Raw genomic sequence first — 16377 nt, 5'->3', positions numbered from 1 at the left:
CTAGATATCTCTATACGCACTTCTCCGCATCAAGTCAGTCGCTTACGTAGCAACTGAAATGCTGCAGTCAAGTAGATGTGTCATTAGATATTAGGTAGAGATGCAACTTCCGTCTGACTAATACACTTCTGACAAGAGTAGACTCTAGTATTTAGGTGAGTAAATTTTTGGTTGAGCAGACTAATCAGGTGTTGATACAGGAGTAAGGATAGTAGAAGGGGGGTGGTCTCCTCCTCTTGGGGGGAAAGGGGTGTGGTGAATTCCGAAAGAGACTGGACAAAATTCGTGCCCTTTGGTTGAGGACAGTGGGGGGGGGGGCAGAGGGTGGGGTGGGAACCCGGTGGAGGGGAGCTATGGGGGGGGGAAAGAGAGGAACAACTGTAATAATCTGAACAATAAAGATTTAATTAAAAAATAAAGTCATTCTGAAGTTTTATGGACTCCTAGGGATAGATATATAACTGTTTGCACCCAAAACTATTTTTAATACAAATAGAAATAATTCTGTTTTCTTCCAATTTAACTAAAGGCTTGAAGATTTAGGCAGCAACTTCCAGAATGCATGTCATTGCTTTATCTTATTTCCCTTCCATTTCCCCCAGGAACTGATGACCTGAACAAATATGAAAGCATTCCTCCCAGGCCACAATACCACAAAACTCACTAAAAAACATGTTTTCTAGATCTTCCTTGCTCTAGGTTTTGACTCTAGCTACTGAGGGAGGATTTAGGGTTCTCAAGAAGTCTGACTATGGTTTGTCCTCTACTGCCTTTGCAGTCAGGTTCTACTTCTAAATACTTTCAATGGGTGTGCTCCAGGCTCTCGCTCTTTATATAATTTGCTATTGGGGACTTGAAAACCAGAAAACATAAGGAATTATTATGTCTTAGGAATACTTATCAGGAACACCCAGGCATGTGTATGTATTTTTAAGGTACATGTCTAGGCCATGTCCCCAGAGATTCTGATCTGGAAGAGTCCATGTGTGTTCCTGCTCTCTGTGTTATGGTACACAGTAAACATTGAGAACCACTGCTAAAAATAAGAGTAAATGGTCTCTTGTGAGGCCTGAGAGGTTCTCATAGTTGCTTCCTATTTCTCAGCTATGTTAGAAAGTACTGTCTTGGAAAGTCTGAGGAAAGAAAGGAACATTTCATAGAGGGCATTAATTAGGGCATCAACACAGACTCCATGGCAAGGAAAAGCAATTCATATATGGAAGGAACAGGTATACTCCTTGGACTACAAGTAAACACAAAAGGGAGTAATAAGAATAGTTTTCAAGTGCAGGGCACTGTTGACAATGAAAAGCAGAAATGCTCATTTAATTTGATACAACTAGCAAAAAGAGGCATTATATATTTTAAGCAAAAGATTTAGAATAATTCTACAGTTGCATGTAACATGTACCAATAGCTAGAGATCTGAATAGGAATGATCAATCACAAAAACAAAGTAGTATTTCAAAGATACAATAATAAGGGCAGAGAATATGGTAATGAACTATAGAAATAAAGATACAAACTAAAGATACAAAATTTAAATTGACAATTGCTTATAAAATAACCACATAACACCCATCACAGATAAGGGTGAGAAATTTCTGCAACCGTTTGCATATATATAGTAAGAGAACAAGGACATCACTTAAATAAAAGCAAAGCCAGAATAACTTTAATCCTTCTTCCCCCAGATAAAACCCTATTAATTAAAACGAAGTTTAAAATAATCATAAAATTCAAAATTGTTTAAATTCTGGATATCATGTGCTACCTGAAACAGTCACAGTCGATCCTGGGTCAATAATTCCACTGTTGGGCCTCACACAGTATCGACGAGGTGCTGTAGTCTTCACTTTGAAACATACTTTTCTATCTGATGGATTTCGCAACTTAAGATTTGTAGTGACTACATCTGTGAAGGGGCCTGTAAGGTTCAAAAACCAAAAACAGGAGAAAAAAATTGATTTGGACTGTCCCATACACACAGAATTCAAAACTAAATGTATATAACCTCAATTTTATTTAAAGAATATATATTAAAATCTGTGTACATAAATATACCAAATGACTACTTTCTCACTAAGTGGTACACTTACAAATGAATTTTACTTTTTTCTTCATTCTTTACCGTATTTGGTGAAATTTCTACATGAGCATTTATTATTTCTAATAAAAGTATTCTGAAAGTTTTAATTCATAAAATAAAGTCCACAATTATATTCTTATAGTAGGCTGGTACCACATTACAGGATTTTCCAATGGTCTGCAAACCAGTGCCAATCTTCAAATACTCTTTACTGAGCCAACTACAAAAATCTCTACATTTGAAAATACTACATCCAATGACAACAGTGCTCTTGCTTCACCTCAATTAGTTTGATTCGTTCACTCACTCACATAGTTGTTAAGTATTTATTATGACCACTGTGTCCAATACCCTAGATACAAAGTTTTTAAGCTTTGGTTCTATACCCAAGCAACACAAAATTACAAAACAAAGAATCCAAAAAGGTGATCTAGTTCTGCCTGAATAAATCCTAAACCATTTTTTAAAGATATGTTTTTATTGATTTTAGAGAGAAAGGATGAGAGAGGGGGAGAAAGAGAAACATCAGTGGACTGTCTCCTGCACACCTCCTACTGGGGATGGAGCCTGCAACATGGGCATGGAATCAAAATCAAAGACAACTATTAAAAAGATTTTCTTTTATTTAAATTAACAAGAATATGCATGTCTTTTAAAACAAGCAGATCTGCCTAATGCAATGAGAGGAAAAGAAATAAATCTCAAATGCAAGGCCTTTAAAAGGAACTTACTTATTTCAAGTTCTAGGAAGGGAAATCATTTTATCCTATACTAGAGGCCTGGTGCACAGGATTCGTGCGGGGGGGGGGGGGGGGTGATCTGCGGGGATCAGCCTGCTGTGGGAGCACACTTACCACCAGGGGGCAGCTCCTGCATTGAGCACCTGCCCCCTGGTGGTCAGTGCGCATCATAGCGACTGGTCAACCGGTTGTTCTGGTGGCTCTGCTGTTTGGTCGCTGGGCTTTTATTATATAGGATTTAAAATTTCTGAGTTATAAATTATTTTCTAACAAAGAATTGGAACTGGGATGAGATTAAGAAGTTAGAAATGAGAGAACATTAGAAGAAAATATATAAAGGCAGAGAACCAGTTACAGAAAAAAATTTAATGTAAAAATAGCATGTCTTTTGGGGGGAATGGTATATATACAATATACAGGGTGCAACAAAAGTAGGTTTACAGTTGTTTGTATAGAAAATAGTACAATAATTAATAATACAAGCATAAACTCTGTTTCCCACACTCAACTATAAACCTACCCCCGTATATATGAAATGCAATCTTTCAGTTTGCTTTACTTAATTATATGGTCAAGTTAATAATTCAATTTGAATATTATTTCACACCCTTTGTTCTTCTTTAATCCCAACTGCTTGCATCTTTTATGAGCAGCTGATTAACAACTCTATCATACATTGGCATGTTAAAGAAGAAAACACCAATCTGTCCATTTTGCCACATGAATTCATCCACCAAATGGTTGGCTATCGAAACACTTTAAACTAATAGAAATAGGAGTCTTAAAGACATAGATTCCATTTCTTAACATTCTCCAAGTCCAAAAACTACTGCAGATAATTGAAACTGTATAAAATTTTATAGGGCTATTTCAACTAGGACTTTAATAATACAAAAGTAACATCTCACAAAATTTTATAACAAAATTATGTAAAAGTTTTTAAATTTTAAATTCAAGTTTTCTAATTCTCCCCAATTAAAAAAATATATCAATTATCAAAAATAAGGTAAAATAAAATTTTTAAACTAATTTAGAAAATAAACGTGTCAATTTTCATCAACATGTGAATTCTGGAATAGTACTTAAACTTTACATTGCCAGCAGGACTTATAAATCTTCAGTAATAGACTGTGGTCCATCTACACATAAAAATGCAAACTACCTAAAGATGAGTATGTCAAAAGAAAAAAACTCCACCAATTTAAAAAAATTCTTAACTGGATATGTTAGCCTTGTCAGTAAAATTATCTAGAATAAACCCACCTAATAAATGAATTTGAGATTTTCTGCTCCATTATGTTCCTCTAACCAAGCCTCTCAATATGGGTTGCTGCCACCAGGCAGTTCAGAGTCTAAGCCATTTTCCTGGAAAATTAGCAAGTACTGATGACCATCAGCAGAATAACCAGATTTAATAGCTATTAAGAGATCTCGAGAAGAAAGAAGTTATCTGGTCCACTGTTTTGGGTCACAGAACCCTTTGAGAATCTCAAAGTTATATGCAGTAGCCCAGAAAAACATACAGAGACAAACATTCACAACAATTTTACACTGAATTTTGGGGGGTAAGGGTGAGATAAGGAACTTAGGTAGGGGTGGGAGGGAGACCTGGACACCTAAAGGCTGCAGGTTAAAAAGACCTAATAAAAATCTATCTTTACCAACACTCAAAAGCAAAGAAAAAAAATCTACGTTATTTACTTGCTATGAAACAATCCTAAGTCCCAGAGTAATACTATCCCTGTCAGTTATTTTTGCCTGACATTATGACTAGGTGGTACTGTTGTTGGGGAAAATGGACCAATATGGTAGACATCCTGCAATGCCAGGGCAGACCCATACAATGAAGTAATATGCTCCTAATCCCACCAAATTTTCAAATACCGATCTAAAAATTAATACTGATGAAAAATGCCTTTTTCAAATTTACCTATTGAGAAAAACAGAAAAAAAAATGTTCTATTCCTTCCAAAAGTTTAAAAGCAAATTTACCATTACAAAAAATTATTCTAACTGCAATGTCACTCAAGATATTTGAATCATCACTACAACATATCTGTAACTCAGCAGAGATTTGTGACACATTCACAATTCTACCCATATGCATAAATATTCTTATTTGCCATTACAAAAATGTTAAAAGCAGTCAATCCCTCTATTCAGATATAACTCTTGCCTTACTTTTCTAAAACATTTTTATTGATTTCAGAGAGGAAGGGAGAGGGAGAGAGAGATAGAAACATCAATGATAAGAGAGAATCATTGATCAGCTGCCTCCTGCACACAGGTTCATAGGTGGATGCTCAACCACTGAGCCATGCCAGCTGGCTTGCCTTACTTTTCTTAAATGCAAACTTATCCTATATAATAAAAGCCCAGCAACTGAAAGGCAGAACGACCAGATGACCCATTGACCAGTCACTATGACGCACACTCACCACCAGGGGGCAGACATTCAACACAGGAGCTGCCCCCTGGTGGTCAGTGCGCTCCCACAGTGGGAGCACCGCTGGACTGACGGGGATGAGTAGCGCTCCTACAATGGGCTGAATCCTGCAGGCCATGCCCCCCACCAGAGCATGAATCCTGTGCACCAGGCCTCTAGTTTATTATAAGTAGGTCACAAGCATCTGGCTACTACTTCATTATAACTTCTAGTACATATGTGCCCAAACATTTACACAACAAAATACATACTTCTTTAAAATTTTACTTTCTTTTTATTTCTCCTTTATGTTATAATTAGGGAATTATATTAAAATTTTAATTAGTTGGCAGGTAATTTCCTATATGAATTTCATTTTGGGATGGTAAAAAGGACATTACAAAATATAAAATATTAAAATGGGACATTGTGTCTCGTAGTGTTTAAAAACACTGCATTATATTAACACATTGCGGACGGATCACCAGAATTCTCACTGCATATTACACAGTGTTTTACAAAGTATCATACTTTAAAAAGATATTAGCTTGTAAGAACATGTAATAAATAACTTCAAAATGCAATGGGTATTTTAATTTTAAAGCATGCCTTTAACATTTATGTAAAAAAAAAATTTGTACTCATTCAATAGAAACTTATCTGGCCACTAGGTAAAGCAAGCAATAAAACTACTGGTCCACAATGTGTTAATAATCTCTTGCTTTACTAATTGAATAACTTATCCTCTTCAATGCTTAAGTGGTTAAACCAGTAAGAAAACAAATTAGCTCGGCTGATGTGGCTTAGAGGTTGAGCATAGATCCATGGTCCAAGAGGTCACTGGTTCAATTCCAGGTCGGAGCACATGCCCAGGTTGTAGGCTCAATCCCCCAGTAGGGGGCATGCAGGAGGCAGCCAATCAATGATGTTTCTCTCTCATTATTGATGTTTCTATCACCATCTCCCTCTCTCCTGAAAAATCAATAAAAACCTATTAAAAAAGAAAAATTAATGGTTACGAATAGCTAGGATAGGGGTTAACTTAACAGAGAAAGGAGGTAGTAACTAGGAAAGGGTAGAAGGAGAGTTCTGGAATGTTGGCCAAGTTCTATTTCTTGTCCTGAGCATTGATTACATGAGCATTTACTTTTGATAATTCCTTACATAGTTTTCCTTTACACAAAACAAACTTTTAATTTTTTTTAGAGAAGCTAACCCATAGACACATACAATAAAGTGACAGAGGGAAGGGGGGCTGGGGCTGGGTGGAGGTAGGAGGGACATCTATAATAGCATCAACAATAAAAATAAAGTTACAAAAGGTAATAAAACCTTTTTTTTCTAAAGAAAGAAAATCCTGTCATTTGTCCAACATAGATGCTTAATTACTGGAATAATCCATTTTAAAGTTATCTGATAGTATACTAGTCACCAATCACAAGAACCACCTGACACACACTTCCTATGCTAGAGATGAAATTTCGCTGTTTATATGTAAGAGAAGTCCATAAAAACAAGAAAATTCCACGTAATTCAAGTTACATCTATTTACAATCTTTTACAGGGAGGTGGGCAGGGAGGGAACTATAATAAAAATAGCTCGACCTTTTAATTACATGGGTTGAACTCTCCTTTAGTACCCCTTTTAAAGGACTATAACATTTTCTGTCACTAAGTACTCTGTCCTCACTCCACTTACAAATGTCATTGCCAATAAGCCAAAATCCTATTCCAGGCCCCAAATCCTATCAGACAGAAATATAACATATACAAATATGGCCTCTATATAAAAAGGGTTCGCCATACAAAAAAAACTTGGAACCTGAAATCTCAAAGGTAGGAAAAAGTTAGGGTAGCTCACTCAGAAAGGATGTCCTAAAGTGGACTATCCTGCCTCCTTTGCCTAAAAATGTATTTCAGGCATAAAATGTCCTTTATATTCAGGTTTTATATCCAAAATTCTAGTATTCAGAGAAATGACGTCTTACTAAATAATGGGACCTTTACTGTCCAAACCTCCCAATCTTAAAAGGAACCCCATTAAACTAGAAACAGCTAATAGTAAAACCACTCTGAGTAAACAATTTTTAAATGGTTATCATCCATCCATATTTTGATGCAAATGCATTAAAGTTTTCTTGAATGCCAAGCTGAGTTTAGTTGCAAAGAAAATTGACTTGGGAGAAATAAGAGTTCAGTTGACTTTTCCCCAACATTTTGAAAAATTTCATAAAGAGAAATTGAAATAACTGCACAGTGAAAAATCATATCCATTTACCTAAATTCTGAAATTAACGTTTTGTTCTAATTACTTTAGACATAACAATCTATCCATCTCTGTCTGCTCATGTCTCCATCTTATTTTTTATGCATTCTAAAGTAAGATGAAGACATTAGTACACTCACTCCTAAAAACCTGAGCAGGTATATCAACTTGAGGTCAGTATTTGCTTTCTGTGAAGAGAATCAAATTTTAATTCAGGATAAAAAGTGGTATGTAGTTTATAGCATTTCAGGATAAACTGGCAATGCACAAGAACATTTAATTCATGAACTCTGTGACATCCATTTATGCTAGCTACTCAGAGGCCTGTTGGGAGACAATGCTCTATGGGTCCCTAGCATTTCTGCATGTTTTTTCAAGTGGAGAGTGACAGCTTTTATGCACACTATCTTTTCAGGAATGTATTAAATAGTGAACAGTCTTGGGAGATAATTTCTTCCTCCTGACGAGAGGGTAGGTTTGTGTACTGTCCAGTATAATAAAGATAAGCTTCCTATGGAAAAAAAGGCAGGTAGCTTTCCATGCCGCCCATTATGAAAGATTCAGGTTCCCTGAACTCAAGATTTCTCAGCTATGATGAAAACCCACTATAAAGGTAGCATCCACCTAAACTGAAACCGTTTGTGTTGCCGCCATGGAACTTGAGGGGCCAATGGAAACCAACACAAATATGAAGCTCATCCTGCTCACAGGCTAGAATAATGGCCTTTGTCTCTAAACCCAGGAATCTTGTTCATGTCTTCTACCAACACCCACAAAATTGTAGCAGGCTAAAATTTCAGATCCTCCAGGTCTTGACAAGGTCTTTCTGAGTTCTTGGCTATGAGGTACAGACTGAGTTAGTGAACTCTGAATAATTAATACCAGAAAGTGCAATGCACCAAAGCATGAATCTTTGAAGAGAAACATGGCTGACCATACAATTCACATGGCACATAATCTATACCTCTCTCATAGCACTTTTCGCTTTCTTTTATTATTTATGCACATCTTACCCAACTAAACTCTGAGCCCCTTGTGAAGAAGCATTCGATTCATCCCTGAATGAACTAGAATAATTAACACAGGGCTAAAGTCATAGCAGCTGTTAACACATTTGTTGAGTGAATATACACTGGAAGTACGGTAGAATAGTACATTAATTCTTTTTAAACAATATACAACAAAAACTATCAGAAGCATGCATGTTTGCCCTGACCGGTTTGGCTCAGTGGATAGAGCGTCAGCCTGAGGACCGAAGGGTCCCGGGTTCAATTCCAGTCAAGGGCATGTACCTTGGTTGCAGGCACATCCCCAGTAGGGGGTGTGCAGGAGGCAGCTGATGGATGTTCCCTCTCATCGATGTTTCTAACTCGCTATCCCTCTCCCTTCCTCGCTGTAAAAAAATCAATAAAATATATTTTTAAAAAAGCATGCATGTTTTGTTTCAAATGCTATGACTCTAGGTCTTCATAAATCATTTATTCCAACATTATGTGTTTCTTCATCCTTAACTAAAACAGCGTAAGTAAAAATTCTAATGAGGAAGGCTAGATGCTCAGCTCAAATACTAGTATATAAATAACGTAACTGTAGCAATGCAGATGATGACTACTTCAATGTTTCCATAAATTTTAGTAAATCAACAGCTGTATCACTGATTAAAACAGTTTTGCAGTTACATAAGGGTTATGTTGCTTAATAATGTCATGTTACATTAACTTAAAATAATCATGCATATGAAGTAGAATATCTACTGAGAATTCTCACAGTAAAGAATAGCAGCAGTAGTAATATTAAAATGTAACAACAAAAGTTTTTACAATAGCTAGCTTTTATTAGACACTCACCATATATCAGTAAATGCATGAATTATGACATTTAAGTCACTCATAATAAGCCTATGGTAAAGATACTTTTATTATGTATATCCCCATTTCATGGATGAGTCAAACTCAGATTCAGAGAAGTTAAAACACTTGTGCAAGGTCACAGAATTACAAAGCAATAAAGTAGAAAATCAAACCAGGTCCGACTCCAGAGCCTGAACTCTCCTAAACTCTGTATGTATTTTATGCAAATACCTAGCTATATTTATTTCCTAATTCATCAGCATTCCAGGTAGACTGCCACAACATTAAAGCATGAAATTGCAATCAAGTCAGTACTATATAAAAAAAGATTTTTAAATAGATATTCTATTTCCCTTGGTCCTAAAGGTCAACAATGAACATTTCCTAAAACAAGATCAAACACTAAGAAAATATTTTATAAGTTTACATCGAAGAAAGTCCTAAAACATTTTCAATACAATTTTAAAAAATAAAGTCACCTTAATTTATTTACCTTTAATATTTTTTCAAACTCATTGAAATCTCAGACTTTAGATTACTTTTTAAAATCTAGATAGGATGGGAGAGATTAAAGGAGAAATTGGTATTTTGGGAGAACTTGAAATAAACACTTTTCACATTACTTACAGATCTGAAGCTCTGGTTAGATTAGAAGCAAAATATTTATAACATGAAAAAATGGCCACAATAATATTAACTTAAAATTACAAGATATAAATGTGCAGAGTTACACACAGAAAACATAAAAAGAAATATAGCAAATGTTAACAGTGGTCGGTAGGTGGTAGGTAAACATTAAGCACTGATTTTATAATCAGAAGGGACTTTTAAATGTCTATACATATTAGCTTAATTTGTCCATAAACCTTTTATTGGTAAAGTCTTATGGGGGAAAAAAACTGAAAAGATTCTTCTGAAAAACATATCTTCCGAGAATGTTGTTCAATAGGTTTTTAGCAATGGGAACAGAACTCAGAAAACAAGACCAAACAATTCATCTTCCCATATAAGTTATAAAAGTAAAATTTTGTCAAAGAGAAAATAAACTAAACAAAAACACTATGATGTTCTTAAATGTATGGTAGTCACTGCAATTCATGTCAGATTACCCAAATACTAAAAAATAAATATATATGTAAATATAAACAAACAAACATATACAGAGGAATATATATGGACATGTATAGGTACAAAATAAAAAGCTGTGAAAATGCAGGTCTGTATTCTTATTATATTGCAAACTCATATATTAAAGCCCTCTCATATTAATGATTATTATTTTTTCAATTTATTGTTATTGTTGAAAGTATTATGTATGCCTCCCCTTTTTCCCCCACTGACCCCCCTCCACCCTGCTCTCTCCCTACCCTCACACCTCTCCCCAGGCCTTCACTGGACTATTGTCTGTGTCCATGGGTTATGCATATATGCATATAAATTCTTTGGTTAATCTCTTCCCTCCCCCTCTAGGATTCGTCAGTCTGTTCCATGCATGCTTCCATGTCTCGGGATCTAGTTTGTTCATCAGTTTATTTTGTTCATTAGATCCCCTTTTTAAATTGACATCTCTATTTTTAAAACTGGTTAGTGAATCAAATCATGTCCTTAAAAAGCTATAATACTGCCCTAGCTGATTTGGCTCAGTGGATAGAGCACCGGCTTGCGGACTGAAGGGTCCTAGGTTCAATACCAGTGAAGGGCACGTGCCCGGGTGGGCTTGATCCCCAGAAGGGGGCGTGCAGGAGGCAGCCTATCAATGATTTTCTTTCATCACTGATGTTTCTATCTCTCTCCTTCCCCCTTCCTCTCTCTGAAATCAATAAAAATATATTTTTTAAAAAGCTATAATACAAATAATGTCTCATTCATTTAAATCTAAGTTTTGAAAACACTACCAAATGTTCTTAGTAACCTAGTTATAGAGAACATCCCAAATGCCAGAAAAAAGCAGCTAAGCAAACTATGTTATATTAATGACACATAAGTCATCAAAAATGATATCTATATGGATGTGTCTTCTATAAAAATTTAAGACACTGGTCTAAATTACTTTTATAACATAGATTATGTGTCACAATCATAAAGTTGAACATATTCACAAATCATAAAGTTCAATCTTGTTTAATCAAGGAATTTTATTATAAAGCATAAAATCATATGTAAGAGATTATAAAGATATAAATAAGCAATCTCAATGACACAGGAAATGAAGTATAACTGGCCTCACTAGAAGAGACTGCATTCAGGGGAAAGTGATTACTGGGACCTCAAGATCTCTTACCCGCTTTTCTCTCCCTCTTCTCTCTCAACTAGCTTGCTTCTACTTGCACATTACCCAAATCTGTCAGTCACTGTCTCCAAGCCTATTGCGACTTTAAAAGTATAAAGCCTATCATCATCTATAGTTGTATTTAAAGGAGGAGCATCAAAATTTTGACTAGTCAGTCATCAGCATATATATATTGGCTGGCCTTGGGTTAGGTGCCCACCATTAAGCCAATCAACATTGTCTGGGAGAAGAGGGGTCCTATAAATTTGTTTGCTGCTTAGACCTACCTATAGTCTACGGGCACGGTCCTCCATTACCAGAGAAAATCTTCCAAACAAATCTATCATATTTCTCACAAGAGGCTAACAAAAAGAGCTCAATGAAATTTAAAACACATATATATGTTCAGTTAGGATTTGTGAGCTGTTACAGGTCAGTTATAAATTATATTTACTTTCAGATAAACATGGTTTTCTACTTGTCTTTATAGGCCTTGATTTGTGAAATGTTACTACATGGTTATGAACATTAGCCTTGTTTCCCATTTACCTTTATATAATCTCCCCTTATTATTATTTTTAATATATTTTATTGATTTTTTTAAAGCGAGGAAGGGAGAGAGGGATAGCGAGTTAGAAACATCGATGAGAGAGAAACATCGATCAGCTGCCTCTTGCACACCCCCTCCTGGGGATGTGCCCACAACCAAGGTACATGCCCTTGACCGGAATCGAACCCAGCACCCTTCATTCCGCAAGCCGAGGCTCTATCCACTAAGCCAAACCGGTTAGGGCTCCCCTTATTATTAAAAAATAAAAAAGACACTTCAGACTATGTAAAGGGCTAAGTAATTAATGAAAAATTAAATTAATTTAGGAAGGACAAATGAGACCAAAGGCATCAAATCTAACAGCAAAATAATTTTTTCCTCTTATTATGAAAAGCACTGAATGTTCATTGTAAAAATCTTGGAGAAAACAGAAAAGTAAAAATATAAAAACAAAAACCACCCAAACCCCAAAGTAGAGCTAATGCTTCCTAACATTTTCTTTCCAAATTTTTTTCTTGCACATATACCATAAATGGGCTCATATTTATGCAACTTTTCAATGTAAGGATAAGACTATCACCACCAGTCAACTTAACATCACTAAAAGTAAAGACAATCAGCCCAGCAGGTGTGGCTCAATGGTTGAGTGTCAACCTTTGAACCAGGAGGTCATGGTTCCATTCCGGATCAGGGCACATGCCCAGGTAGCGGGCTTGATCTCCAGTAGGCGTGCAGGAGGCAGCTGATCAATGATTCTCTCTCATCACTGATGTTTCTCTCCCTTTCCCATCCCCTCTGAAATCGATTTAAAAAAAAATTTTTTTAATGGAAAAGGTAAAGCACAAAGAATGAACAATGTATCTACAGACTAGACTCTCTTCAAAATTTTGTAGTTCCAGAAAAGGGACGAAATTTTCAGCTATTACCACATTACATAGTATTTACACTCACATAATGGATGCATTACTATCCATCCCTTTTCATTTTTAACGTGAGAGGTAGGACTAGGTGATTTTTTGGATGTTATTCTGGTCCTAAAGATTGCAAAAATATATGACAGTTGAGTACAAAAAGAAAACATTTTTCTATGTAGTGGAAAATACCATAGAGAGTTGGGAAACCTTGATTAAATTCTTTAAAGTTTGATGTTTTGATATTGTTAGTGTTGGTAATTTGGTTGTTGGGTTGCTGTACTAAGCTACCTTTTAAATTTCCTTTAAGTAAGACCTTCCTTAACCAAGCAGAGATGGTCTGTGAAGAAAGTCTACTCTAGTCTGTTAGCAAGCAACCTTTTTTTCTCAGAGGCACTTCCTGACCTTTTTCCTGTTGCTTTTATATCTTATCTTGACTGACCAGTGAAGTCTTATCTGCCTTTCAGAGGAGATAGTAGTTCATCTAGGATGGATCTTGCTTTCTTTCAACCATAAAAAGTTGTTTTAAAAGAAAAAAATGTTTTCTGGCTTATTATACTGTACAGACAACAAAATGCAATATTATTTTGTATTTCTACTAAAAAATCCTTTTAAAAAATTCAATGTAAGAAAGGGGCTGTTATTTGCAAATGCTTGTCTACCAGGTTTATTATAAGTGAAATGTGATTGAAATTACTTAATAAAAAAATTTAAAACTTCTTATGAAAACTTTTCAAACATTCATAAAAACAGATTCTAATTAACCTCTATGAACTTAAATTTCACAACTTCATATACTTAAGTTTAATATTAGCATTTTACCATGTTTGCCATGTTTACCATGTTTTTTTGTTTTTGTTTTTGTTTTTTTTTTTGCTGCAGTATGCTATCATAACATTTCAAGCCTAAATACTTGAGCTTGCATTTCTAGGAGAGAAAAAAAAATTAAAAAATATAATCATGACACCATTGTCGCTTAATAAAACCAAAAATAATTCTTTAATATCATCTAACATTTAAATCTATTGAAATTTTCCCAATGTAACTGGTTTCTTTTGTTGTTGGCTTGTTCAATTTGTGTATTGTAGCCAAGTTTTCTTAATCTTAAACAGTAGCCCCCCACACACCGTTTTTTAATCACGCCATTTACTTAGTGGAAAAAAAAACCATTAAAAGACATCCAATACTAATAACATGGGAATTACAGGAGAAATCACCTTAGTAATGTAATCAATGTTTATTAGGCAATCATCCCATGCCAGATCTTGTTACTATGGATTTCAAAATAAAAGAAATGGATATAACCTCAAGTAGTCCACAGCACAGTTTGGGAGAGAAAAATATGTGAGCATAAATACTATTAATGTGTTAAGTGCTGTAGTTACAGGTAAGGACAAACTTCGATAGTGCATGAAGAAGGCAGTGACCAACTCAAGACTGGGAGACTCAAACACTTCACAAGAGGAAGGGATTCTCAAACTGGGTAGACGGCCTGTACAGGTATGAGGGAGAACAATACCGTAAACAGAGCATGTGCAGAGTCTTCCAACAGCTTAAAGTGTTTAGGGAAACACTTTAACCAAAACTATTGATAGAAGAGAAATGGAGAAGCAGGGAATGGATTTTGGACTTAAAATGTTAAGCACATAATGGGAAAATATTGCAGATTCTTTAACCAAGGGAACAGTATCATGTTTTCATTTTTCAAAGGATAGTTCTAGCAGCAGTGTGGAAGACAGGCTGGAGAGAGAGGGATACTAGAGATAAAAACACCAGGTCTGGAGTCTAGTAGAGAAAAGATAAAAGATAATCACTTGAAATAAAGAAATTATCCAAAGCCCAGAACTTTCCCTGAGTAACACATTCCTATAACCAAATGCCTACTAGTCACCTCTTCATTAATATGTTGAAAGGACCTAAACATATCATATCTAATGAGTCATGATCTTCCTACCATTCTCCCACACATCCCCAAATAAAACGAATGCATTTGGTCCTTATCCAGACATAGGTTTCTTTGTTTCTTCTCTCAGTGCATAACATCACCATTCCTCCAGCTATCTCAGAAATCTCAGTAAGCCTGAAATCTCAGAGACATTCAAGATACCTCTACTCTCATTGCACATATCTAATAGACCACCATTTATATCTCTAACTTTTCATCATCTCCACCATTCTCAGTCCAAGGTGTCACCTCTTGCCTGGATTGCAACGAGGCCTAATTCACCTCTATCTCCCAACTATTATTACTTCATATTGCTACCAGAATCATATATATCAGTGGTTCTCAACCTTCCTAATGCCGCGACCCTTTAATACAGTTCCTCATGTTGTGGTGACCCCCAATTTCATTGTTACAAACTGAACATAATTAAAGCATAGTGATTAATCACAAAAACAATATGTAAATTATATATGTGTTTTCCGATGGTCTTAGGTGGCTCCCTGTGAAAGGGTCGTTCGACCCCCAAAGGGGTCGCGGCCCACAGGTTGAGAACCGCTGATATATATATATATATATATATATATATATATATATATATATATATATATGTTTAAAGTAGCAGTGTTAGTAGCTTCCCATAAGCAAGCTGAATTTCTGCACATTTCTATGCAATGACATGGGAAGTAGAGCTGCAGAAAATGAACACTATCAGCAACCTCACCTCTGGCAAGCACCCCAATATCTATCAATTTATTGTTAGGACATCAAACATGAAATGTAAAAATTTAGTAATTAGATAATAAAAACATATGTCAAACCTTGTATAATGTCGCCAAAGATATAGAGAAAAGAAAAGCCTATAAACAAATACATTTATTAGAAAATAAAAGAGACTGAAAACAAAATAACTAAAGCTTTCAACCCAAAAGGGCAGAGGAAGCTCAGTAAGGTTAAGGATCATCTTCTTTCTCTGTCTGTCCTCCAACTCCATCCCTATGAAATGAGCCACCATATTTTACCTACTCTAAATACTTTATAAACATTGTCACCTCTACATACCCACTGCCACTTCCCACTTCAGACATTATTTCTGACAGAGCTACGAAAGAAAAAATTTTTAATCGGCTTCTTGGGAGTCTACTAATTCCAAAATAATATCCAAGCCTTCACCAGAAAACTACGACAACAAAAAGCTATGAAATTTTCTAAAGAACCTACAAGAGGATTTGAACTGAAGAGCTATTCTGGAAGCATGATCCTAGATTAGAGATATAATTTGGTTTATATATCAGTTCTCCTTAACAAAATTTCAGTGCAAAAAATCAAAGGGAT

The 16377-nt window shown here is 35.4% G+C and overlaps 1 protein-coding gene across 4 annotated transcripts in view; it reads right to left on the bottom strand.

Moving 5' to 3' along the window:
• VAPA (VAMP associated protein A) overlaps window positions 1–16377 on the bottom strand; it is a 45850-nt gene that overhangs the window by 25082 nt on the left and 4391 nt on the right. For all 4 annotated transcript variants that reach the window (XM_023754258.1, XM_014456317.2, XM_006089290.3 and 1 more), the window contains exon 2: window positions 1775–1927. In XM_023754258.1, the coding sequence (XP_023610026.1) occupies window positions 1775–1927 (153 nt within the window). The remainder of the gene's footprint in view (window positions 1–1774; window positions 1928–16377) is intronic.

Source organism: Myotis lucifugus, unplaced genomic scaffold (assembly GCF_000147115.1).
Source record: "Myotis lucifugus unplaced genomic scaffold, Myoluc2.0 scaffold_58, whole genome shotgun sequence".
Taxonomy (NCBI): Eukaryota; Metazoa; Chordata; class Mammalia; order Chiroptera; family Vespertilionidae; genus Myotis; species Myotis lucifugus.
Note: the sequence above shows the minus strand (reverse complement) of the source record. Positions and strands in the feature narration are given on the sequence as shown.